Genomic DNA, 25,747 nt, shown 5'->3' with positions numbered 1-25,747 from the left:
ATCCAACAACGAAAACAATGATACGATGATATAGGTATTCGCCACTGACACCAGGACGCCACTGACACCAGGACGCCACTGACACCAGGACGCCACTGACACCAGGACGCCACTGACACCAGGACGCCACTGACACCAGGACACCACTCACACCAGGGCGCCACTCACACCAGGATGCCACTGACACCAGTTTGGGTCAGATCCACACAGATACAGACTAGTTTTAAGAACTTTAGCCACACCCCCTTTCTAATCGACCAATGTCTTTAGTTGACTACCAGCCTACACTCGAGTTCTATGGCCACAGCAGCAATCCCCTGTTAAACAGTGGCTCATATTGGGATAAAAACACTATTTCTAGTCTCGTCTTGTCTTGGTCTTGTCCTGAACTCCAAGTTCCACCTACACTGACATGTGGTTTATGAACACCACAAGATCTAAACCTGGACTATGTCAGGCCGAAAACCATGACTAACCCAAAGCAGGTCAAAAACATGAATAAAAACCACAGACAGCCCAGTGAGCCACCAGAGATACTGGCACACAGATTGAGAAACACTGCCTTAAACAAACCATTTCCATATGACATAATCTTTCCTAAAGTTTGATGTTTTTCAAAGTGAAGTTGTACCTTTTTCCCAGGATCCTTTGCTACAGCTGTCGCCCTGAACGTCCTTCAAGCCTTGTGAATATGCATAGGTTCATTAGCATATTGCTCATTAGCATATTGTCAGGCACGTTAGCATATGGTGATTCAGAGCGCTGCGGGCGACACGGGTCAGAACGCATCAACTACAAAAATATAAAATATATAAAATACTGACAAAAGTAGAACCCAGAGTAGGAGGCAGACACAGGCCACAGGTCTGAGTCAAGAGAACTCAGAAAGTTCAACTACTGCTGAAGCTCTACTGAAGCTACTGTCTCATAGACACAATACAAGGACATCACACACAGAAACACACATCAACACACTGAACAGTTTAACAAAGATCATCTTCTGCTCCCATGACGACAGATAATATATGAAGGACAGTGTGAGCCTGAACCTGTTCAGACCTGCACCCACAACAGCACATATTCTGTGTTTAGATGTCAGAGATGATGTTGCTGACCAAACAGGTTGTGTTATTGTGGTAGATGTCTTCAAACAGTATATCCAGGGGTCGGCACATCTTCATCCCCACATTTTTAAATCAACCCTTCACTTGTCTGGAACAGTGGACTAGAACCGAGCCAGGATCCTGGACCTGACTGAACCCTTATTCAGATCTGAGCCTAAATGTTTTATGAACAACATTTAGGCTGCTCCATTTCAGTTTATAGAATGTGGTGATGTCACCTGAAACTTGAAAGAAGGACACACACGTTTCAAACAGAGAGCGAGCATTCGGCGCTATCAACTCATTACTTTAGTAAACCAGTACAAAACCAGGATTGAACAAAGACTGCACCAGGACTGAATCAAGTCTGAACCAGCACTGAACAAGGACTAAACCAGGACTGAACCAGGTCTGAACCAGGATAAATCAGGACTGAACCAGGTCTGAATAAGGACTAAAGCAGGACTGAACCACGACTAAACCAGGACTTAACCAGGACCAAACCAGGACTAAAGCAGGTCTAAACTAGGTCTAAACCAGGATTAAACCAGCACTATATAGCAGGACTAAAGCAGGTGTTGAATCATTGATACAGTGACATGTGGATTCACCTGGGCAGAGTGCTGAAGCAGGTTTCATTTAGTCACACCTGGCTTGTTTTGGTCTCCATTTTAGTTCTGGATTAGTCCTGATTCAGACCTTGTTCAGTCCTGGTCTGGTCTAGTCTTGGTTTAGTCCTGGTTTAACCCTGGTTTACTCCTGGTTGAGTCTGGTTTACTCCTGGTTTTGTCTTGGTCTAGTCCTGGTTTACTCCTAGTCTAGTTTTGGTTTAGTCCTGGTCTAATCCTGGTTTAGTCGTGGTCTAATCCTGGTTTAGTTCTGGTTTAGTCCTGTTCTAATCCTGGTTTACTCCTGGTTTAGTAGTGGTTTAGTCCTGCTCTAGTCCTGGTTTAGCCCTGGATTAGTCCTGGTCTAGTCCTGGTCTAGTCCTGGTTTACTCCTGGTTTTGTCCTGGATTAGTCCTGGTCTAGTCCTGGTCTAGTCCTGGTCTAGTCCTGGTTTACTCCTGGTTTAGTTGTGGTCTTTAATGGCGCTCAGTATTTTTGAGACACAAATTCAACTGACATTATTTTTGTGATGAACTGATGGACCATGTACTTGTATTTGTTGGATTTGCTGTAGTAGTAGCAGCTATTGTAGTAGTTGTAGTAGTAGTTGTAGTAGTAGTCCGCTTTTATATCCTTGGTAAGGCCTCCCCCTGGTGGACACCTGTGTTAAGGCAAGGCAAGTTTATTTGTGTAGCACGATTCGTACAAAAAGTAATTCAAAGTGCTACAGAATATGAAGGACATTAAAATCACACAAATCAAAACATAAATAATCACAAATAATCATCATAAAATTAACATTAAAACAGAAGAGGCAGAATAAAAACCTTTCAGTTGTATGCACAGATAAACAGAACTGTTTTGAGCCTGGATTTAAACATTGTCAAAGTAGAGGCCTGTCTCACATCTTCAGAAAGAATGTAAACCTAAAGTCCTGTCCCTGAAGTCCTCAAAGTGCGAGATGGTTCATATGGCACTAGCATGTGGGAGATGTACTTTGCTGCTGGTCCATGGAGAGACTTGTTCACAAGCAGAGCTGCTTTAAAATCTATTCTCTAAGGCACAGGATCCAGAGACCTGAGCACAGGACAGATGTCTGAAGTACTTCCTGGTTCTAGTCAGAACCTGAGCAGCAGTGTTCTGGATGTACTGTTCTGTCTTAAGGCTGATCTGTTGATGCAGTGAGTGAATCCACTGGTCCATATTCACCTGCTGCAGTGAGACATAGATCTGAGTGTCTTCTGCAGAGTTGTGGTAGGACACATTTTTGCTGCGTATTAACTGGCCTAACGGCAGCATATAGAGATTGAAAAACAGGGGTCCCAGGATGACCCCTGGGGCACCCCACAGATCAGGGACATTTAATCTAGACACATTTTCCAATTTCAACAAAGTACTCCCTGTTTTCTAGATTGGACTTGAACCAGTTTAGTACCGGAGCAGAGATGCCCTCCCAGTCCTCTAGTCTCTGTAAGAGGATCCCATGATCCACAGTGTCAAAAGCAGCACTCAGATCTAACAGGATCAAGACTGAGACTTTTTGAGAACTTTCAAGAACTTTTTCGAGGACTTTGCCTGGAAATGGCAGATTAGAGATTGGTCGGTAATTGTTCATTATCGTGGCATCAAGACTGCTCTTCTTTAGGAGATGCTTGATAACCGCAATTTTCAAAGCTCTTGGGAATTTTCCAGATTGAAGTGACATATTAACTATGCAAGTGAGTGGTGACAGCAAACTGTTGAGCACAGACTTTAGAAATTTAGTGGGTAACACATCGAGGCAGCATGTAGATGACCTCAGACTGGTGATGATCTTTTGGACAGTTTTGTCAGTTACAGGTGCAGAGTGAGTCAGCTCTAAGTGTCTAGGTGGCTGCTAAGGTGTTATTTGCGTCGTGGAATTGATGGCATTTTTAATGCTCTGAACCTTGTCATTAAATACTGCAAACTCATTGCATTTAGATGTGGAAATTACTTCTAACTCTGGAGGGTTTGTTAATCTGTTTACTGTTGGAAACGAGAGTTGTTACTGCAAATTCCAGTAGTCCAAAAAATACCTCTTCCTTGTTCTACATAAACTGTGGTTGTACATGTGCATCTTTTCTCTGTAAATCTCATAATGAACGTGGACCTTTGACTTGCGCCATTCCAGTTCGGTCCTCCATCTGTGCCCTGACCAAGTCATCATTCCTCCATGGTGCTTTCTGCTTTTCTTTAACCATTTTAACCTTCATTGGGGCAATGGTGTCCAGAACATTCAAAACTCTTGAAGTCACAGAGTTCAACAAATCATCAACATTAGAACATGAGGCTTTTTCAAAGTGTATCATTTCCATGAACAGTGCACCTGTTTTATTATTTATGTGTCTCCTTTGAACAACTGCAGGACCAGCCACTGGTTTGGGAATAACAGACAGATCAAAGAAGACACAGAAATGATCAGACAGAGCAACATCCACCACATTGACATTTGAAATCTTTACTCCTTTTGTAATGAGCAGGTCCAGAGTGTGTCCTCTGTTGTGGTTGGGCTCGCTGACATGCTGCGTCAGACCAAAGGTTTCAAGGACAGAACTGAGCCCTTTAGCGTTTCTGTCAAACACATTATCCACATGTACATTAAAATCACCTGTAATGACTAAACCATCAAAGTCGGTGCATACGACTGAAAGCATCTCAGTAAAATCAGTAAAACTCAGATAATGGAGAGTGATTGTTTTAGCTAAATTTTAAAGGAAACATACTCAAAAGATGAAAACAATAAATATAACTTGATAAATACAATCCTACACAGTATACAGATCGATGAAAGCAGTTGAGACAAAAAGGATCTGTATGACCTTTGAACTCTGACCCTTCAGTGTCTCTGGGATATAACTGTCAGGAGCAGTGTACCTGCTTTTAGGGGAGCCGTCTCTACATGTGCAGGGTCAGGAGTACCTCGCTGGGGGATTGGCCTGTCACATGTTTTGAGTGAGGGGAAAACCCAGAGGAACCTCAGACACAGGGAGAACACGCAAAGTCAAACACAGAGAAAACACGCAAACACACAGTGAGAACACACAAACTTAGACACAGACAGAAGGCGCAAACTCAGACACAGGGAGAACACACAATCTCACACAGAGAGAACATGCAAACTTTGACACAGAGAGAACATGGAAACTCAGACTCAGGGAGAACATGCAAACTCAGACACAGGGAGAACACACAAACTCAGACTCAGAGAGAACACGCAGACTTACACAGAGAGAACACTCAAAACTGCATTGAGTGAAAGAGTTTGAGCGTCTGATGTTTGTGGAGAGAGATAAGCGCTTTATGACAGTCCATAAACAGGTTTATAAAGAGCTCAGAGGGACCGAGGAAGAGTCTGGAGAGGAAGAGTCTGGATAGGCAGAGGCCGGAGAGGAAGAGTCTGGAGAAGAAGAGTTACTAAAGGTACAGGAGTGTCACAGCTGCATGTGTTTAAAGTCACTGGTAAATTGCCCGATTCTCTTGTTCCTCAGATGCGCTGCAGTGGGTTTGTGCTGCTGGTCGCTTTGGCCCTGACCTCGGCCAAAGTCCAGGACATCATCATGAAGAGAAGTGCCCCTGTCAGGAGAGGTGAGGAACTATGACTACTAATGACATCACAGAGAGAGTGTTGCTTTTAAAGAGTCTCCAGGCGTTTTATGTTGGACATCTCACCCCTGCTGTTTGACTTGATAAAATGCAGCTATTTTCAAAGGCCCATTACTTTAAATCACGCTCTTTTACACTTGACAAAAGAGCCCTTCTGCCCGGCCTCCACTAGTCACTCATACACCACGTTCATAGAAGATGGTGAAGTGTCTTCCCTAAAAGCACAATGACAGTTTGCTATTGTCTGAACAGGAATCAATCCTTTGACCTTCTGGTTGGTGGACGAGTGCCTCACCACTGAGCCATACCTTGTTTTTGTGTTAGGCTAACCACTCTGCCACTGACGTGCCTCTGTCTTTCCCACAGTCTCTTTGTTAAACCCGGAGCTGGAGGGGCGTGTCCCTGAGCTTCCCTTAAGCCCCTCCTTCCCCTCTGCTCTGACCCCGCCCACCTTAGACCAAGACGAGAGCCTAGTCGAGACATGGGACTTCCTGTTTGGGGACAATGTGAACCTAGAGTGGAAAGAGTTTGACGGTTCCATTCCCAATGGTGCCGTGTCCATCTATAACGGCTACACGGAGCGCACGGACTATGTGTGTAAGTACAAGTGCGAGGCAGGCTTCTACAACCCAAAGCTAGGCCCGTACTGCCGCTACCCCTACGGCGAGCGCGAGTACTACGCCCCCGAGTTCCAAATCCTCTCCAACAAAGACAACTTCGAGTTCCTGGAGTGGAAGGAGGACTCGTATGGCTCCGTGCCCAAGCACTCGGTCCGCACCTGCGCCAACGTGGGCATCTACGTGGGCAAAAACAAGTACGGCCTGGGCAAGGTCGTGCCACAGTTTGAGGCCTTCTTTTTACCCTGGGAGGGAGAAGAGTACTGGTACAAGAGCTACCAGGTACATCCTCTGCATCCCTGATCCTCCACACCCTCTAACCCTCTGCTCTGCTCCTCTGCATCATCTGACCCTCTCCTCTGCTCCTCTGCATCCTCTGACCCTCTCCTCTGCTCCTCTGCATCCTCTGACCATCTCCTCTGCTCCTCTGACCCTCTCCTCTGCAGTCTCTGCTCCTCTGACCCTCTCCTCTGCATCCTTTGCTCTTCTGACCCTCTTCTTTTCCTTCTCTGACCCTCTCCTCTACTCCTCTGACCCTCCCCTCTGCATCCTCTGCATCATTTGACCGTTTCCTCTGACCCTGTTCATCTTCTGACCCTCTCCTCTTTCTCCTCTGACCCTCTTCTCTTCCTCCTCTGACCCCTTTGGACCCTCTCCTCTTCCTCGTCTGTCCCTCTCCTCTGCTCCTGTGCTCTTCCTCCTGTGCTCCTGTGCTCTTCCTCCTCCGACCCTCTCCTCTTCCTCCTCTGACCCTGTGCCTGAGTACACTGTGCTTCTGTCCCAGGTCCTGACCATAAACAGGGACATGTACACGCAGCACATCTCCGACGTCAAATACGCCATCGACGAGGCCGCCATTTTCCAGTACCCTCCCGAGACCATGCAGATGTCAGGGGTCACCAACAATGAGTGTCAAACCGTGTCTCAGACCGTGACCCTGAGCAAGACCACGGAGCTGGAGACCACATGGAGCATCGGACGTGGGACCATGCTCGGGGTCAGCGGGAGCATCACAGCCAAAATCCCGTTCATCGGCCAAGGCGGCATTGAGCTCGGAGCAGAGAAGACATTGCAGTTTGACAGAGGTGAGTCGGCATCATACAGGGGCAAAGGTCGTGTTCCCAGAACGTACAGGGGTAAAGGTCATGTTTCTGGGGAGGGGCGGGGCCAGGGGAGGGAAAGGACCAGGTGTCAGGTGATGAGGGGTGGTGTCAGGTGATGGGAGGAGTAAGGGGAGGGGTCAGGTGAGGGGCGAGGCCAGTAAAGGGAAGGTGCCAGGTGAGGGGAGGGGCTAGGTAAGGGAGGTGAGAGGAGGAACAGGTTTCACACCTGCCTTTTACTGGTAACAAAAATCACATAAACTTACAGATGGTCATTTTAAAGGCAGAAGAAAAATGTAAATGAAATCACAACCATGCCCTTAGCTCCTGATCTTTGACCCCTGACCTCTGCCCCTCAGGTACGACGCGGGTGGAGGCCATCACTCACTCTGTGTCGGTGGAGCTGACGGTGCCTCCAAACCACACGTGCCGCGTGAGGATGGAGGGTCGAAGGTTCAAAGCCGACGTACCATATACCGCCCGCCTCAGCCGCACCTACCGCAACGGAGAGACGCAGTGGACCTCCATCTCCGGGACCTACGACGGCGTCCAGATCGGAGAGGTCAGAGCCGTGGTGGACCGCTGCGAGCCCGTGGCTGACGCCCGGCCCTGCCCATGAACAAGACACCTCCTCTGACTCTGCCCCCACGAGCAAGACACTCTGACACTGCAGCTGAGTGGAAGTGTCTGTGATGTGAATGAAATAAACATGGTACTTTCATGGTCTGATGTTCACTGTGTTTTTGTCACATGAAAAACAGACTGAATTAAAGGTACACTGGCAACTTAATGAAGGTTTATGGAGATGCAAGCCCACTCATATTAAGACATATGTTAAATATTTTGGCTTAAAGATTACGTTTGAAAAATGTATTTTAAAGTTTAAATAAATTAGAAAAACACATTGAAACTTGGTGTATCCATTTACTCCCCTTTAGACTGACTGGGCTTTGTCCTGGACCTAAACTCCAGAAAAAACAATGGTTGATAAACTCTGACGATGTTTTTTATTTTTATTTCCCTGTTTAAACAACCAATCAGAGCAGAGGCATCATGTCCCCTCCATGACCCCCATTAAAGCTAAAAGTATAAGTTATTATGGATGTTATACAGATGTGTCACTACTGTGGAAACATTGGCACATGACATAGGGGACCTCGGGTGGCCTCAGGGGGGTCTCCTAATCCTAATTATTCAGCCTGAGTTTATAAGCACTTTTTACAACTCTCAGACCAGAGCAGAGTTTAACCTCATATAACAACAACTAGCATGCTAACACACAGAGACAGCACACAGCGGACTTATACAGTGGGGCAAACAAGTATTTAGTCAGCCACCAATTGTGCAAATTCTCCCACTTAAAAAGATGAGAGAGGCCTGTAATTTTCATCATAGGTTCACTTCAGCTGTGTGTGAAAAATCCAGAAAATCACATTGTCTGATTTTTAAAGAATTTATTTGCAAATTATGGTGGAAAATAAGTATTTGGTCAGTAACAAAGGTTCATCTCAGTACTTTGTTATATACCCTTTGTTGGCAATGACAGAGGTCAAACGTTTTCTTTAAGTCTCCATAAGGTTTTGACACACTGTTGCTGGTAGTTTTGCCCATTCCTCCTGCAGATCTCCTCCAGAACAGTGATGTTTTGGGGCTGTCGTTGGGCTACACAGACTTTCAATTCCCCCCAAAGATTTTCTATGGGGTTGAGACCTGGAGACTGGCTAGGCCACTCCAGGACCTTGAAATGCTTCTTACAAAGCCACTCCTTCATTGCCCAGGAGGTGTGTTTGAGATCATTGTCACGCTGAAAGACCCAGCCATGTTTCATCTTCAATGCCCTTGTTGATGGAAGGAGGTTTTCACTAAAAATTTCATGGCCCCATTCATTCTTCCCTTTACACGGATCAGTTGTCCTGGTCCCTTTGCAGAAAAACTATCTGAAAGCATGATGTTTCCACCCCTATGCTTCACAGTAGGTATGATGTTCTTTGGATGCAACTCAACATTCTTTCTACACCAAACATGATAAGTTGAGTTTTTACCAAAAAGTTTTATTTTGGTTTCATCTGACCATATGACATTCTCCCAGTCCTCTTCTGGATCATCCAAATGCCTCTAACTTCAGACGGGCCTGGACATGTCTTGTCTTAAGCCGTGGGACACGTCTGGCACTGCAGGATTTGAGTCCCTGGCGGTGTAGTGTAGATGGTAGCCTTTGTTACTTTGGTCCCAGCTCTCTGCAGGTCATTCACTAGGTCCCCCGTGTGGTTCTGGGGTTTTTGTTCTCCGTTCTTATGATCATTTTTACCGGGGTGAGATCTTGCATGGAGCCCCAGATCGAGGGAGATTACCAGTGGTCTTGTATATCTTCCATTTTCTAATAGTTGCTCCCACAGCTGATTTCTTCAGACCAAGCTTCTTCCCAGCCTGGTGCAGGTCTAATTTTGTTACTGGTGTCCTTTGATAGCTCTTTGGCCTTGACCATAGTGGAGTTTGGAGTCTGACTGTTTGAGGTTGTGGACAGGTGTCTTTTATACTGATAACAAGTCCAAACAGGTGCCATTAATACAGGTAAAGAGTGGAGGACAGTGGAGCCTCTTAAAGAAGAAGTTACAGGTCTGTGAAAGCCAGAAATGTTGCTTGTTTGTAGATTACCGAATACATATTTTCCACCATAATTTGCAAATAAATTCTTTAAATGAGTGATTTTCTGGATTTTTCTTTCTCATTCTGTCTCTCATAGTTGAAGTGTACCTTTGAAAATTACAGGCCTCTCTCATCTTTTTAATACTTGTTTTAATACTTGTTTGCCTCACTGTATCTGAACTGGAAATAAACCATGTACAGGACCTTTGACTTTGATGCAGTTTGATGGAGCCAAAACCACATCGTGTTTGTGTCTGTACTTTCTCCTTTGTCTCCGTCTCAAGGCCATGCAGATAACTCTCAAGGTTCAAAGGTCAGTGGGGCTTTTATGTAATCGATAAAGCTGCCATATCTGCAGCTTATCAGAGAATTATCAGAGAATTAATAGTATTTATCAGGAGGAGGCGGCGCAAACCTTTGGACATCAGGGCATCTGACGCACGGGACAAAATAACTTCTAAGACATTTAAAGTGGAGACAGAAGGCACACACAGAGGAACAGCGCCCCCTAGCTCTCACAGAACACACAGACAGAGGCACACGGAGGAACAGCGCCCCCTAGCTCTCACAGAACACACAGACAGAGGCACACGCAGAAGAACAGCGCCCCCTAGCTCTCACAGAACAGACAGACAGAACGTCTGTCATTTAAGATCAACAGTATCTTCAAAACTTGACTTGGCTTGACTTGGTGGCATCAACAATATGTCTCTGTGATGTCAGATGTTTAATGCTCTATTGTGGAACAGTCCAGGCAGAACAGTAATATCACGGAGATGACAGGTTCTCCAAAGGTTACACAGTGCATCTTTAAAACACATGAGGCTCTGGTTCATCTTATTAGTGCCTCTAAGAAACACTGGTCTAGTCCTAGTTTAATCCTGGTTTAGTCCTGGTCTAGTCCTGGTTCAGTCCTGGTTTAGTCCTGGTTTAGTCCTTGTCTAGTCCTGGTCTAGTACTGGTTCAGTCCTGGTTCAGTCCTGGTCTAGTCCTAGTTTAATCCTGGTTTAGTCCTGGTCTAGTCCTGGTTCAGTCCTGGTCTAGTCCTAGTTTAATCCTGGTTTAGTCCTGGTTTAGTCCTTGTCTAGTCCTGGTTTAGTTCTGGTCTAGCCCTGGTCTAGCCCTGGTTTAGTCCTTGTCTAGTCCTGGTTTAGTTCTGGTCTAGCCCTGGTTTAGTCCTGGTTTAGTCCTTGTCTAGTCCTGGTTTAGTTCTGGTCTAGCCCTGGTCTAGCCCTGGTTTAGTCCTTGTCTAGTCCTGGTTTAGTTCTGGTCTAGCCCTGGTCTAGCCCTGGTTTAGTCCTGGTTTAGTCCTTGTTTAGTCCTGGTTTAGTCCTGGTTTAGTCCTGGTTTAGTCCTGGTCTAGTCCTGGTCTAGTCCTGGTCTAGTCCTGGTTCAATCCTGGTCTAGTCCTTGTCTGGTCCTTGTCTAGTCCTGGTCTAGTCCTGGTCTAGTCCTGGTTCAGTCCTGGTTTAGTCCTGGTTTAGTCCTTGTCTAGTCCTGGTCTAGTACTGGTTCAGTCCTGGTTCAGTCCTGGTCTAGTCCTAGTTTAATCCTGGTTTAGTCCTGGTCTAGTCCTGGTTCAGTCCTGGTCTAGTCCTAGTTTAATCCTGGTTTAGTCCTGGTTTAGTCCTTGTCTAGTCCTGGTTTAGTTCTGGTCTAGCCCTGGTCTAGCCCTGGTTTAGTCCTTGTCTAGTCCTGGTTTAGTTCTGGTCTAGCCCTGGTCTAGCCCTGGTTTAGTCCTTGTCTAGTCCTGGTTTAGTTCTGGTCTAGCCCTGGTCTAGCCCTGGTTTAGTCCTGGTTTAGTCCTTGTTTAGTCCTGGTTTAGTCCTGGTTTAGTCCTGGTTTAGTCCTGGTCTAGTCCTGGTCTAGTCCTGGTCTAGTCCTGGTCTAGTCCTGGTTCAATCCTGGTCTAGTCCTTGTCTGGTCCTTGTCTAGTCCTGGTCTAGTCCTGGTCTAGTCCTGGTTCAGTCCTGGTTTAGTCCTGGTCTAGCCCTGGTTTAGTTCTGGTTTAGGCCTGGTCTAGTCCTGGTCTAGTCCTGGTCTAGTCCTGGTCTAGCCCTGGTTTAGTCCTGGTCTAGTCCTGGTCTAGTCCTGGTTTAGTCCTGGTTTAGTCCTGGTTTAGTCCTGGTCTAGCCCTGGTTTAGTCCTGGTCTAGTCCTGGTCTAGTCCTGGTCTAGTCCTGGTCTAGTCCTGGTCTAGTCCTGGTCTAGTCCTGGTTTAGTCCTGGTTTAGTCCTGGTTTAGTCCTGGTTTAGTCCCGGTTTAGTCCTGGTCTAGTCCTGGTCTAGTCCTGGTTTAGTCCTGGTTTAGTCCTGGTCTAGCCCTGGTTTAGTCCTGGTCTAGTCCTGGTCTAGTCCTGGTTTAGTCCTGGTTTAGTCCCGGTTTAGTCCTGGTTTAGTCCTGGTCTAGTCCTGGTTTAGGTCTGATCTAGTCCTGGGTCTGGACCAGGTTTATTGGGGTCATAATGATCTTGTTTTCTGGGGAGGAGTCAAAGCCGAGACTCAGTCCTGAAGCAGCGAGCAACGAGGTAAGAGGCTCCTCTGGATCAGCTCATTCAGATAATCAATAATAATCAATATAATCAATAATATTCAATACAATCTTATACATCCGGATAATGATGGAGATGATACTGGTCTGATTCAGATAAACATTTAAACCAACCCACTGCGGCTCTGGTCCATCTGAGTGGCTCTGAACAGCTCAGAGAGGCTCTGAGTGGCTCTGGTCCATCTGAGCGGCTCTGGACCATCTGTGTGGTTCTGAGCAGCTCTGAATGGCTCTGAGAGGCTTTGAGCGGCTCTGATCCATCTGAGCGGCTCTGGACTGTCTGATCAGGTCTGAGCAGCTCTGCCCAACTCTTTACTGTCTGAGTGGCTCTTAGCGGTTCTGGTCCATCTGAGTGACTCTGAACAGCTCTGATCCATCTGTAGCTCTTGTCCATCTGAGCAGCTCTGGTCTGTTCTAATGTTTCCTCATCACAAACAGACCTGGAGTTGTGTTTTGTTTCATTCGCACATGTTTAACATACAAACCCTGCAGATTTAGGCTGAGTTCTGCTCTCAAAAAAAGAAATCATTCTGTTCCACCTTGTGATGTCATCATGTGGTAATACAGGAAGTGCTCCACTGTGTTTTTAAACTCGATACACCTTCACTAAATCATTTGGATGATTTCAGCCCTGAAATTGCCTATTTCTACTGAACTAAAGGTAAAAGGAGCTGTTAAGTTGAAAACTACCACTTCATGACATCACAGGGTGGAACAGAGCATTTTGAGCTTTGGAGATGTTACAGACTAATAATAAAGTGTTACTCAAACATGTGTGAATGAAACAAAACAACTCCAGGTCTGTTTCTGAGTATTCTCTGGTTCATGTTCCTTTTATGTGTTGCAGATGCTGCGGTGTGCTGTGCTCCCCCTGCTGGTGGCTCTGCTCCACTGCAGGTCGGTTCAGTCTGAGCCGCTGCTGTTTGTGTCTGAGGATGGACGCCAGGACAACAGTGAGTTTACACAGTACATATGCGAGGGAACAGAGGTCCACCCTGTTAGACGACTCTGCAGCTGATGTCGTCCACGTTCTCTGGGGGTGTGATGCTAACTGTAGGCACTACTCTGTCTGAAGCTCTATTAGACTTTAATCTGAGCTTTTTTAAACCATAAACCAATCTTGACCATAAAGAACTGACTGACTGTACTATAACAGGTGAGCTGATTTGTGCTGTTAAACAAGTCCCTCTCAAATAACATTACAGTCACAAGCTAGCTAGCATTAGCATTAGCCAACAGTTTTTCAGTGAGTCGCTCTCACCTTTTTGTGTAAAATCAAACTTAGGACATAAACGCTCGGCCTGATCACAGACTCCTGAAAATGTGCCCTTTAAATCATTTCTGGATTAAAACTTTTTTGATGCTTGCTAACATGTGCATGTGCACTAGAAGTGCTGAACATTCTACCATAGACATATATGCAGAACATCCCCAGCGTGATGTCACTACAGAGTATCATAATGTAACATGTACCCAGTAAAAACATGCATAAAACCCTCATGTTTCAGTTGCTCTCTCCTCAGAGCCGTGGCTGAACCCGTCACTGTCTGAGGTGGTCCCATCTCGTGTGTCCTCGGGCTCGCCGCGTCAGCTTGACCTGCCTGACTCCGCCCTCTTTTCTGCACCTGACTCCATCCTTTTCCCCGAGGTTCCAATGTTCCCCGAATACGTGAACCTGAAGTGGGTCCGCTTTAACGGCTCTCTGCCCAATGGTGCTGTTGGCATCTTTAACGGTTACGCCGAACGCACCGACTACGTGTGCAAAGTCAACTGTGAGTCGGGCTTCTACTCAGAGGGCCAGGGGAGCGTGTGCCACTACCCGTACGCCGACAAAGAGTACACCTCCTCCAAGTTTGACGTCTTGGTGAACGTCGACCATTTTGAGTTCCTGATGTGGACGGAGGATTCGTACGGGTCGGTGCCACAGTACTCCGTCCGCACGTGCCAAAATGTCGACATATTTGTGGGTAAAAACAAATATGGTTTGGGCAAAGTGGTGAGTCAGCACGAGGCATTCTTCCTGCCATGGGAGGGGGAGGAATACTGGTACAAGTCTTACCAGGTCCTGTCCATCAACCACGGCGCGTACACCCAGCACGTCTCACACGTCCAGTACGACATCGACCACATGAAGCTCTTCCACCATCCACCAGAGGCGCTGCAGCTCGCCAAAGTCACTAACCTGGAGTGTAACAGCGTGCAGAAGACGGTGACGCTGGAGAAGTCCACGACGCTGGAGAAACGCTGGGACATCGGCCGAGAAACCAGGAACGGGACCGTCAGCTCCATGAAGGCCCAGGTGCCCATCCTCGGTCAGTCCCATCAGAGCACTAATCCAGATGAAACGGCAGCTAATGTCATCAACACTCTCTGGGGGTGTGATGCTAACTGTAGGCACTGCTCTGTCTGAAGTTAGACTTTAATCTGAGTTTTGAACACAATTTGACCATAAAGAGCTGACTTATCTAAACTACAGCAGTTGAGCTGACCTGTGCTGTTAAAAAAGTCCCTCTCAAATAAAAAAAAATTTTTTTCTTGAAGCAGAAGTTTGGAGATTTCTTTAAAAACTATGAGTTATATAGAGTTATACAGAGTTATACAGAGTTACATAGGCCCCACCCTCCATCTGACATTATGACACTAATGTGATTCTCAGGTCCAGGGAACGTGGATTTCACGAAGGAGCAGACGGTGAGGTTCTCTGAGGGCACGACGATGAGTGAGACCATCAGCCACACGGTGCAAGTGCAGGTGAGGACCTCCCGCTCCCCAGAAGCTTCCTCCAACTCCTTTAAGAGACCAGGAGCAGTATCTCTACTCTGAGGATTTAGTCCTGGTTTAGTCCTGGATCAGTCCTGGTTCGGTCATGGTTCGGTCCTGGTTCGGTCCTGGTTCGGTCCTGGTTCGGTCCTGGTTTAGTCCTGGTTCAGTCCTGGTTTAGTTCTGGTTCATTCCTGGTTCTTTTGGTCTTGTTCCATCAGATCCTGGTGCCTCCAAACCACTCGTGCTCTGTGAGGATGGAGGGGCGGCGTATGACAGCGGACATCCCCTTTAAGGCACGTCTGAGTCGAACCAATCGTGATGGAGAGACACGCTGGACCTCTGTCATCGGGACCTACGATGGCGTGAACGTGGGCGAGATCAACGCCGTGGTCGAGAGGTGCCAACCGCTGCCTGATGCCCCGCCCTGTGCCCCCGAGTATTGAGACATCCCTGAAGCTCCTCCCTCTGTCCTTGAAGCTCCTCCCTCTGTCCTTGAAGCTCCACCCTGCGTCACACAAAGCTCCACCCAAGTACAGAGGATGCCCCCGCAGGACGCCTAGGTGACTGCAGTGTAACTTTAAAATAAAGAAAAATAAAATACTGAACACAGAGTCATCTCGCTGTATTTATCCAACCACAACATCTGCACATTAAACGGGGTAATTTACATCTTTGGGGTATTAGATAGGGGGTATTTACTTCTAAGGGGTATTAACTGTAACACATAACATATTTAGATCACCATGTTTCCTTTTATTGTTTTGAAATGCCATATTCACACAAAACAACGTATTAACATGTTTTATAAGTTTCACTTTTGTTTTTGATGCTGAGTCTCCCCTCCCTTTGCTCTCTTTGCTAAGTCCCTCCCCCTTCAGAGCACTATCACAACACAATCAGCTGCATCCCACTAATGAAACTACTGCACATCACATCAGGTTTGTCAAGTTGCTGTGTACAGTTTTGTATCATGTTTTTGTATATTCATGCAGAATTGTCTTGTGGGGCGAAGTAGGCTCGTGGGCGGAGCCTCGTACAAGCTCGTACTGCTAAAGAGGGTTTGAGTAGGGCCCGGGAGAGATCACTAGATAACTCAAACATGCATGGATGACATCTAAAACCTCTTAATGTTTTTGATGAGGGAACAGCATCAGAACAAAATAAGTAGAGACATTTGATTCATCTCAGTTACACACCACAGGGATGCAGGAGGATGGGAGGGCATCTGACATTGTATTCATTCAACCACACTCCAGCGTCTGCAGATTTATTTCACCTGCCCCCATTTCATCTCTAGATGTAGGCGCCATCTGGAGGTTATTTGGAAGTATTGCAGAACTGCAGAATAGAGGGAGCCATTGCATAAAAGTCAGTGGTCAAATTTCAGTTTGTTTCTGTGAATAGTAAAAAAAAAAAAAAAAAAAAAAAAACAACTATAAAAGTTATATCTGTGAAACGTCATCAGTCTGAGCACGAGGGAGGCTCCACAGCGTCAGGCGCGTGTGAGCCTCGTGTCACAGCACTGTCCCAGCAGAGGGCGACACTGGGGCACAAACCCCGCCCCTGGACACGTGTTTCATTTAGGACTAGTAAATATGACGTCTTTTTTATACATCTTTTCATAAGTGAGTTCCTGCGTTTATTTTGAAATGCAAGACTGAGACTTTTATTGTGAAATCCTCCAGGAAGCAGGAAACCAGCGACTGGGATCAGCTGACCCAAGTGTTGACGAAGCAGCTCCGGTTTCTCCACGGAATCAAACCCCCGACCTCATCCCGGAGAGAGCCGGGACAGAGCAGGACACCGGCTGTACGCGGACATGCCCCCTCCCCCGCGCCCCTCTCCGGCCTCTGTCCCGCCCCTCGCGCTGCTCTGCCCCCGGGTTTGGGGTTTGTTTTGAGGCGAGTGCCCGGAGCGCAGTTTCGGTAAAACCGGAGTTCGGGATGGATGCGGAGGAGAGACGCGGGCTGCTGCAGGCGGAGGCCGGGCACAGAGACCCGAGCCCCGGGCAGGGAGAGCCGGACACACCGCTGTCCGAGCAGGAGCTGTACCTCAGGTGAACACGTGACCCGGGCTAAGGACGTGTCTTCAAACGTGATTAATGTGTTTTATGAATAACTGCCTCTGATGTGGTGAGGTATAAACGCCAGGAACTGTGTTTGATATTTAAACTGTTTTATTTTGAACCGTAGAGTTGCCTTTTTATTGTGAATTGCATTATGGCAATTATAAGAGCAACAAAAGTGACTCTGTGGTGCCAAAGTATTTTACACTCTGGGGGAAACTTTTTACTCTAGAGGAGAGCTTTAGACTCTAGAGGAGAGCTTTAGACTCTAGAGGAGAGCTTTAGACTCTGGAGCTTTAGACTCTGGAGGAGAGCTTTAGAGTCCTCCTCCAGACTCTTTTAGACTCTGGGGGAGACTTTTAGACACCACAGTCTCCCGTCTGTTAAACACTGGATCAGTGTGTGCAGTGTAACCATAGACCTCCAGAGTCTATGACACAGTAAAGTCCAGACCCAGAGGATGGGTCAAATGCAGAGAACTTTATTTCCCTGTTTGCTGTAGGTAACGTCTAACACTCACTCTCTCCTCGTCTCTCAGTAAAGTCCAGAACGGGCGCCTGTTCCTCGCCACTTTTGCCGCCGTTTTGGGACCGATGAGTTTCGGTTTTGTGTTGGGCTACAGCTCGCCCGCCATCCCCGACCTGATGTCCATCAACGACCCGTACCTCCGACTGGACGCCACGCAGGCCTCATGGTTTGGGGTATGATTCTCTGTTTTAAGCATATTCAGTACATTTGAAGTTATTTTGCTTTAAAGCTGCACTCAGTAACTTTTCTGACACCCGCTGGTCTCCATAGAGGTGTTATGGGTTAATGTGTTCCTCTGCCTTAGATGTTCCACTGTACAGCATTAAAATTTCTATCTATCTCTATGGACACCGCCAGGCAAAGTTACAGATCAGATCAGTTTGTTAAGGTGTTTCTGAGCAATAAAACAACTGATGAATTGAACAGAGGAAGATGTTTAATGCCGCACTGTGGAACATGTCTCCATGAAGACAAGCAGGTGGCAAAACCTTCTCCAGTAAAGTTACTCAGTGCATCTTTAAATAAGAAAAATATCTTTGTGAGAAAATGTTTAAAACTCATCCGACTCAGAAACCCTGATGCCCCGAGTCACATGACTTAAAGTCACAATGAAACTGGTTTAAACAGGTTTATATTTACAGCCAATATAAAAGATTATGATCCAGTGAAAACTACGATTAAACCAGATGACACGGACGGGGGTCAGAGGGTCAGAGGAGGGGAGGGTCAGAGGAGCAGAGGAGAGGACCAGAAGAAAGGACCAGAGGAGGAGAGGGTCACGGGAACATAGCAGCAGAGAGGAGCTGAGGACCAGAGGAGTAGAGGAGGGGAGCATAGGGTCAGAGGAGCAGAGGAGAGGGTCAGAGGGTCAGAGGTCTCACTGTCGTTGCTTCAGTCCATAGTGACCTTGGGAGCAGCGGCCGGGGGGCTCCTCGGAGGGTGGATGGTGCAGAGGATGGGGAGGAAGCTCTCGTTGATGTTCTCCTCCATCCCCTTCGTCTGCGGCTTCACCATCATAGTCGCGGCTCAGGGCGTCTGGATGCTGCACCTCGGCCGCGCTCTCACCGGGCTCGCCAGCGGAGTCACCTCGCTCGTTGTCCCGGTGAGTCAGGAATCTAACCCCCAACCTCCAACTCTCACAGACATCAGTAGTCTAACCCCCAAGCTCTCCTTTAGCTCTACATCTCAGAGACGGCTCATGAGCGTGTGCGGGGGCTGCTCGGCTCCTGTGTGCAGCTCATGGTGGTAATCGGCATCATGGGAGTTTACCTGGCAGGTGAGACTCTCTGTAACCCTGTTAACAAAATGTTCCGAAGTGGGGCTTTAACTTTGTTCTAATGCTGTATCCTCGTCAGCAACATCTCTGGAGTTGTGTCTTGTTTCCTTCACACACGTTTCAGTAATCCTGCACATTTAGGCCATCTCCCTCTGCAACGCTCTGTTACACCCTGTGATGTCATCACATGGTGCTCCTCTGGGTTTTTAAAGTCCACTCACTTTTGCGGTATTTTCAGTTTTTCACAAATTTCTTGGCAACTAAAAGCTGGAGATGCTTCACACCTAATACTTTGCAGTTACATCACACTGGGGGGCTTTACATGTATGTCTATGACGGAATGTTCAGCAGTTAACATGGAGACACAATGCACACATTAGCAAACACTGACAGCAAAGTTTTAAGATTGTCTAAAGGGCCTGTGGTCAATTTGAGCGTCCATGGTCCTGTTTAGGAGTTTGATTTTACACAAAGAGGTGAGAGTGACTAACTGAAAAACTTTGGCTAATGCTAATGCTAGCTGATGAGTGTAATGTTATTTGAGAGGGACTTGTTTAACAGCACAGATCAGCTCACCTGTTGTAGTTCAGATAAGTCAGGTCTTTATGTTTAGATTGGGTTAAAACAAAGCTCAGATTAAAGTCTAACTTCAGTAACAGCTACAGACGGAGCAGTTCCTCCAGTTAGAATGTTAATGACATTAGTTGCAGAGTATCAATTCCAACCTTCGAGATTTATTCACTGCCTTTGTTTAAAATCTTCTGATTGTATTTGTTCAAACGTCTTATCTCAGAGATCAGCTGAGTCAGGCTTAGTCTTTATGTCTTTATTCTTTTGGTCAAATGAAGCTGGACTTTAGAAACAGGCCTGAACCTCGTGACCTGAGACGATCTTTGACCAGACCACACACTGTAAAAAGCAGCTGACCACACACAAAATATCCCACTGGACTTCACCACTTCTGCTTGTCAGATAAACGTGTGTCTGGATCTGAATGTTTGAAACCCCTCAAAATCTTCTGATGAGATTTCTGGACCTTTTGGACGATTTAAATGTCATGTGGTCAGAGGCTCCGTGTTCAGACAGGACTCAGATCAGCTGTCTACATCTGAATCATCTTCATGCGTCTGAGAGTTTTCTCATTTCGAGCTTGTCCCCGAAGTTCAAAGCACTTCTGTAAAAATGTTTCGTCCCTGCAAAAAAACAAATGTGACTGAGTCACTGTAGCTCAGAGTGTGATTAAAGACATAATGACGAACATTATACCTGTGTCCACAGTCTGTCCTCTTCCTCCTCTTCTTCCAGTATTCCATCATGTTCTAAGAGTGTTTCCTCATCATGATCTTACTACTACTATCTTACTTATTATGCTGCTTTTGAGGCATGGGTGCTCAGAAAATGTCTGTTTTCACCCATCCCCTGTCCTAGACATGGGCAAACCACGGCCCGGGGGCCACACACGGCCCTTTGGGCTTATTAATCCAAACTATATTAAAATAGGTAAAGGTAAACGATGTTCCGAGTTTTTCTGCTGTATTTATTTAACTGAAATTTAATAAATTAATAATTCATTTAATTAATTACGTTAACATTTGGAAGACAATTTGTACAATGAGCCTTGCATATTCATGCTATATCCCGGCCCATCTGTCCCGGCCCATTTTAGAATCCATTGTGGCCCGTGTGTCAAAAAGTTTGCCCGCCGCCGGAACTGTCCCCTCCCTCTGTGATTCTTTTAGTGACTTGACTCAAACAGCAGCAGAGAATTAAATCTGCAGATTTAAACAGAAAGACGATGAATCATTTTTTATTATGATGATGAGCGGTCTGTGGTTCAATTCCCTCTCTGTGATCTGATGAAATGTCTTGCTCCTTGTCTCAGGTCTGGTGCTGGACTGGCGCTGGCTGGCGGTCTTTAGTTCAATTCCTCCCACCCTGATGCTGGTGTGCATGTGTTTTATGCCTGAGACGCCGCGGTTCCTTTTGTCTCGGGGTCAAAGGGCAGAAGCGGAGGAGGCTCTGAGGTTCCTGAGGGGCCCAGATGCTCCGGTGCAGTGGGAGAGCGCCCGCATCGAGGAGAGCACCCACGAACAGGTGAGAGAAATAAGTGAGGCAGGTGTGAGACAAGGGAGAGAGAGACAGGTGTGAGACAGGTGAGGGAGAGAGGAAAGACAGGAGCAGGTCCAGGAGGACAGCACTCATGAAAAAGTGAGGAGCAGGGGAGACATGAACAGGTAAGAGAGGAGAGAGAGCAGACAGGTGAGAGGCAGGTGTGAGACAGATGTGAGACAGGAGCAGGTGAGACAGGTGAGAGGCCGTGCAATAAAAGCCACATTTTGTTCTAGCACCAGCTGGTTCACTCAGAGCTCTTTATCTGAGTTGAGACACTAAGGCCTCTGATACGAATCATAACTTTGTGGCGCTGTGAGATGAGGCTAAAGCTAATGCTAAAGCATTTATTTCACTTGTCATTTTAACGTCTCTTTATGAAAAAACAGTGGGTTTTCTCATGTTAGATGCTTTATGCATTATGAAAAACAAAAGTTTTTTTGATGTTTATGTGAACTGTTGCTCACGCGCACTAGCTCATAGGTTCACTGGAAATACAGCATTTATCACAAGATCAGTTTAACCCAAACCAAACCCGAACCCAACCCGGAGCAAACCCGGACTAAACCCGGATTAACCCGATCTGTTTTTTTCAGGGCTCTGAGTTCCGGCTCTCTGACTTGCGTGACCCTGGGGTGTTTAAGCCCCTCCTCCTCGGGGTCAGTCTCATGATTTTCCAACAGATGACTGGGATCAACGCCATCATGTTCTACGCAGAGAGCATCTTTGAACAGGCGCATTTTCAGGTACGCTCCTGTGTGCTCCTGTGTGCTCCTGTGTGCTCCTGTGTGCTCCTGCCTGCTCCTGCCTGGTCCTGCCTGGTCCTGCTGGTTCTGCTCCTCTGACTCTTCTCCTCTGCTCCTCTGCTCCTCTGCTCCTCTGCTCCTCTGGCTCTCTCTGACTCTCTCTGACTCTCTGTATATACTGTGCTGTGTTTCAGAATGGGGACGTGGGCTCGGTGTTGGTAGGAGTCACTCAGGTGGTCTTCACGGCGGTAGCGGCCCTTGTGATGGACCGTGCCGGGAGGAGGCTGCTGCTCATCATCTCAGGTCGAAATCCGTAAAAAACATAATCCATTTATTTTTTTACACGTCTATATTTGTATTCATAATTTCATTTCAAATATTTCTAGGATTTATTTATTTCCAATTATGCCTCCATGAAACTAAACTCTCTAAAAACCTTTGAAATGTGTCAGATTCACTAGAGACATTTGCCCTGCCTCCATCTCAGTCCAACACAACAGGGATACAGGGGGATGGGAGGGCATCTGACACACAGGGAAATAGAAGGACAGGAGAGCATCTGACCCTTTGTGCTGCTCCCTACAGGAGTGTCCATGGCGTTGAGCACAGCAGCATTCGGCGTTTACTTCTACCTCCTGAATCAACCTCAGCCCCAAACACAGATATCCTGGCTCGCCCTCCTCAGTATGGGAGTGTTCATCACAGGTAAGAACCAGGACTGAACCAGGACTGAACCAGGACTGAACCAGGACTGAACCAGGACTGAACCAGGACTGAACCCTGTCTCCTCCCTCAGGTTTCGCTCTGGGCTGGGGGCCGATCCCGTGGCTCGTTATGGCTGAGATCCTCCCGGTTCGAGTACGAGGCTTTGCTGGAGCCGTCTGTGTCTTGACCAACTGGACCATGGCCTTCACCGTCACCAAGAGCTTCCAGGACATGATGGTAACGGGACTGACCCGGGACTGAACCAGGACTGAACCAGGACTGAACCACTGTTTCTTCCAGTGACTGTTGTTTTAGGGGTGATATGCTGTGAAGGAAACACTTGTAATCCAAGGGTTTCAGGGTGATGAAAAATTAGACCGTTTGAATGGTAAGAAGTCCTCAAAATGGCACCTTTAAATTGGAATCTGAAGCCCATGAATTGAGGATGATGTTCAAACCGCAAACTAGTATTGTGGAATTTTTTGTGATTTGAAGGATGTTAATGGTTTGTGCAGAAAGTGTCACAGCTGCTTTAGTTTGGACCTGTGTGAGTTTTAATTACGTTTCTGTCTCTACTTAGACCTTCCTCACCTCTGCTGGGACCTTCTGGCTCTTCTCGTTCATGTGCGTCCTCAACCTGTTCTTCACCACGTTCTTCCTCCCGGAGACAAAAGGCAAAACTCTGGAGCAGATCGAGGACATGTTCAGAGGCTCCTCCTCACGAGCCTGAACTTCATGACCAGACAACATCTGACCAATAGGTGTCCTCAACAAATGGACCATGGCCTTCACTCTCACCAAGAGCTCCCAGGACATGATGGAACCAGAACTGAGCCAGAATTGACCCAGGACTTAACCACGACTGACCCAGGACTGACCCAGGACTGACCCAGGACTGACCCAGGACTGACCCAGGACTGACCCAGGACTGACCCAGGACTGACCCAGGACTGACCCAGGACTCCTCCTCTCGAGCCTGACCACCACCAAGCAGCCGCAAATTAGAGAGAGACCAATATGGAGCCAATATCTACTCTTTTAGCTCATTGGTTTTCAGCCTTAAATCTCCAGCACTCCATCTCTAGTTTAGACCTGGTTTAGTCCTTGTTTAGTACTGGTTTAGTTCTGGTTTAGTCCTGGTTCAGTCCTGGTTTAGAGCTTGACTACTACAACTGTGAACAACTACGATCAATACAATCAAACAAACTAATAAACCTGTTCATCATTGCACTGACCGACGGAGGCCACAAGGGGGCGACGCAGACTTAGATTTTGAAATAAACGTGCCAATTCTTTATGTGTGATCCATAGACTGTATATATATATATATATAGATGGACATGGCTAACCTGCTAGCCGCTGTGTTCCAAACTGGAAGTGGTCATGGCCGCACTTCTGGCTCCATCGACTCTGGCTTCAATTCACTTTCTATTGAAAAACTGTATACACTCCCTCTGTAACTGCTGCTGTCAGACTTGTCATTTTGCTTTTAAATGTTTGTATTAACCCGCTCCACATGACCACAATATGATTTCACGATTTCAAGATATAAGCATCAATAAGAAACTAATCAGGTGCCTTCTTGCCCCGAGGTTGCTCCCAATAGCGTTAGCAACAGGTTTAATTGATAGCATTGCTAAGCGCCTGCTCCCTGCTAAACCAGCGGTGCAGGCGGGAAGGGGCATTACCTTTTTGGTTGCTATGACACTCATTGGAATTCCAAATATTAAACTAGGCTCCAAATTCACTGCTATAACTGTGAGCCTCAATGAGCTTCATTTGACTGGAGCTGAACGCTGTGGGAGTCACAGTCAGTCCACTTCTTTATACAGTTTAGTCCAGGTCGTCCAGGTCCTACACCAACTGGACTTAAGTTTTAGAGTTCAGATCTGAAGAAGCCTCTCGGGTGAGCGGCCAAACGTCTTCAATCCAAAACTGTTCAGTTACAGAATCAAATTTTCTTTTGCTTCGTGCCAATCCTAGTTAAAAGATTTAAACTACAGAAACGTCGTTTTGATTTAACCTCGCATTGATGTAGCGGTCAATAAAACGTCACCACCCGCTGCTACGTTAAGTGGGAGTCGCAGTCACCAACACAAACCAGGGGCGGTGCCAGGGGGGACTTGAGGGGGATTAGCCTCCTCTAGAAAGGCCACAGCTCCCCCAAACATTTTCCCCCACTTTTACAGCTCATCCAATCTCCACTAAAACAGTTTAAATGGTGACCACAGAGTTCAAAATGAGACCACAATGAAATAAAAAAAAAGGTTTTATAAATCGCTACAGGGACTAACTACACTCAGATTGGTTTAAAACAGCAACACAAACATTAACGACTCTTAATTAACTCGTTATAGCGCCCTCTTTGATCCTCCAACCAAACATGTCTGGCTCCGCCCCTGTCACACGCTCTGGTGTAGCTCGTGGTTGGTAGCAAAACGTTGACTTGTAAAACTAAAAATTAAAGTCCAGCTGTTTTAATTTTTGATGCACTGATTGACTTGTTAGTAAAATTTAAAACAAAAAAAAAAAACTAAAAATTAATAAGATATTTTTTGTATAATTTTATAGACCAAATGACATGATACTTCTGAGTTACTGAGATTTAAATGTTCAGTAGAAAGCTCCTCTGTTGAACTGCTTGTATAATAAAATGTGTAAATCTGAACTGCAGAAACATGACCAAACAGCGCCCTCTTGTGGCCACATCTTTAACTGCTCACGATTTTTGTGAATTCGTTACTTTTTTTCTTTTTTTTTTTGAAGATTGAAAGTGATTTTTTTACTGACACATTTTTATGGGTTTTGTATTTTTTTGTTTGCTTTTGATGAACTCTCATCTGTTTACTGTCAAATGAAGAATAAGCTTTTATCTGGGTCCTTTTGGTGCTTTTTCAGTTTGTTTTTTGTTCAAATCTTGTGAAATGTTTGAATTAAAATGAATCTTTGAATAAAAATCTACAGGAGTTCTAGATTTAATCTGATCTTCAAGGTAAAGTCAAGGTCCATTTTGCACCGTGTGGTAAATATGTCCTCTGCATTTGACCTCGGTGTCTCTGGGTTAAAAGTCCATATTACACTATTTTCTGATTCGTTATAATGCTGCTTCCTCCTCAAAAACATACTGGAGTTGTGTTTTGTTTCATTCACGCATGTTTGAGTAACACTTTATTATCAGTCTGTCTACATTTCCAAAGCTCAAAATGCTCTGTTCCACCTTGTGATGTCATGAAGTGGCAGTTTTCAAGTTAACAGCTCCTTTTACCTTTAGTTCAGTAGGAATTGGCAATTCTAAGGCTGAAATCATC

General features: G+C 46.3%; 4 protein-coding genes across 5 annotated transcripts in view; all 4 read left to right on the top strand.

Annotated features, from left to right (window-relative positions):
• adamtsl2 (ADAMTS-like 2) overlaps window positions 1-5,028 on the top strand; it is a 40,604-nt gene extending 35,576 nt beyond the window's left edge. The window contains exon 20 of the transcript XR_008648815.1: window positions 5,018-5,028. The gene's annotated coding sequence lies outside the window, so the exon portion shown is untranslated. The remainder of the gene's footprint in view (window positions 1-5,017) is intronic.
• A 27-nt stretch (window positions 5,029-5,055) lies between these two features.
• Window positions 5,056-7,846, top strand: LOC117376832 (natterin-3-like). 2 transcript variants are annotated; one of them, XM_033973376.2, is made up of 5 exons: window positions 5,056-5,152; window positions 5,221-5,317; window positions 5,702-6,234; window positions 6,737-7,037; window positions 7,412-7,844. In XM_033973376.2, exons 2-5 carry the CDS (start codon window positions 5,221-5,223, stop codon window positions 7,669-7,671), a joined length of 1,191 nt encoding a protein of 396 aa, XP_033829267.1. In that variant the 5' UTR covers window positions 5,056-5,152; the 3' UTR covers window positions 7,672-7,844. The 2 variants fall into 2 exon arrangements, with proteins under 2 accessions (XP_033829267.1, XP_055080331.1); XM_055224356.1 differs by having other exon boundaries at window positions 5,114-5,158; window positions 7,412-7,846.
• Window positions 7,847-12,161: 4,315 nt separating this feature from the next.
• On the top strand, window positions 12,162-15,594 carry LOC117376833 (natterin-3-like). The gene is made up of 5 exons (XM_033973378.2): window positions 12,162-12,224; window positions 13,095-13,200; window positions 13,771-14,559; window positions 14,904-14,998; window positions 15,229-15,594. Exons 1-5 carry the CDS (start codon window positions 12,162-12,164, stop codon window positions 15,451-15,453), a joined length of 1,278 nt encoding a protein of 425 aa, XP_033829269.2. The 3' UTR covers window positions 15,454-15,594.
• Window positions 15,595-16,710: 1,116 nt separating this feature from the next.
• slc2a8 (solute carrier family 2 member 8) lies at window positions 16,711-25,410 on the top strand. The gene is made up of 10 exons (XM_033973361.2): window positions 16,711-17,066; window positions 17,614-17,776; window positions 18,499-18,705; window positions 18,780-18,879; window positions 20,762-20,973; window positions 21,585-21,734; window positions 21,929-22,037; window positions 22,320-22,439; window positions 22,531-22,676; window positions 23,020-25,410. Exons 1-10 carry the CDS (start codon window positions 16,954-16,956, stop codon window positions 23,167-23,169), a joined length of 1,470 nt encoding a protein of 489 aa, XP_033829252.1. The 5' UTR covers window positions 16,711-16,953; the 3' UTR covers window positions 23,170-25,410.
• Window positions 25,411-25,747: the final 337 nt, after the last annotated feature.

This window comes from Periophthalmus magnuspinnatus, chromosome 9, assembly GCF_009829125.3.
Source record: "Periophthalmus magnuspinnatus isolate fPerMag1 chromosome 9, fPerMag1.2.pri, whole genome shotgun sequence".
In the NCBI taxonomy this organism is placed as follows: domain Eukaryota; kingdom Metazoa; phylum Chordata; class Actinopteri; order Gobiiformes; family Gobiidae; genus Periophthalmus; species Periophthalmus magnuspinnatus.
Note: the sequence above shows the minus strand (reverse complement) of the source record. Positions and strands in the feature narration are given on the sequence as shown.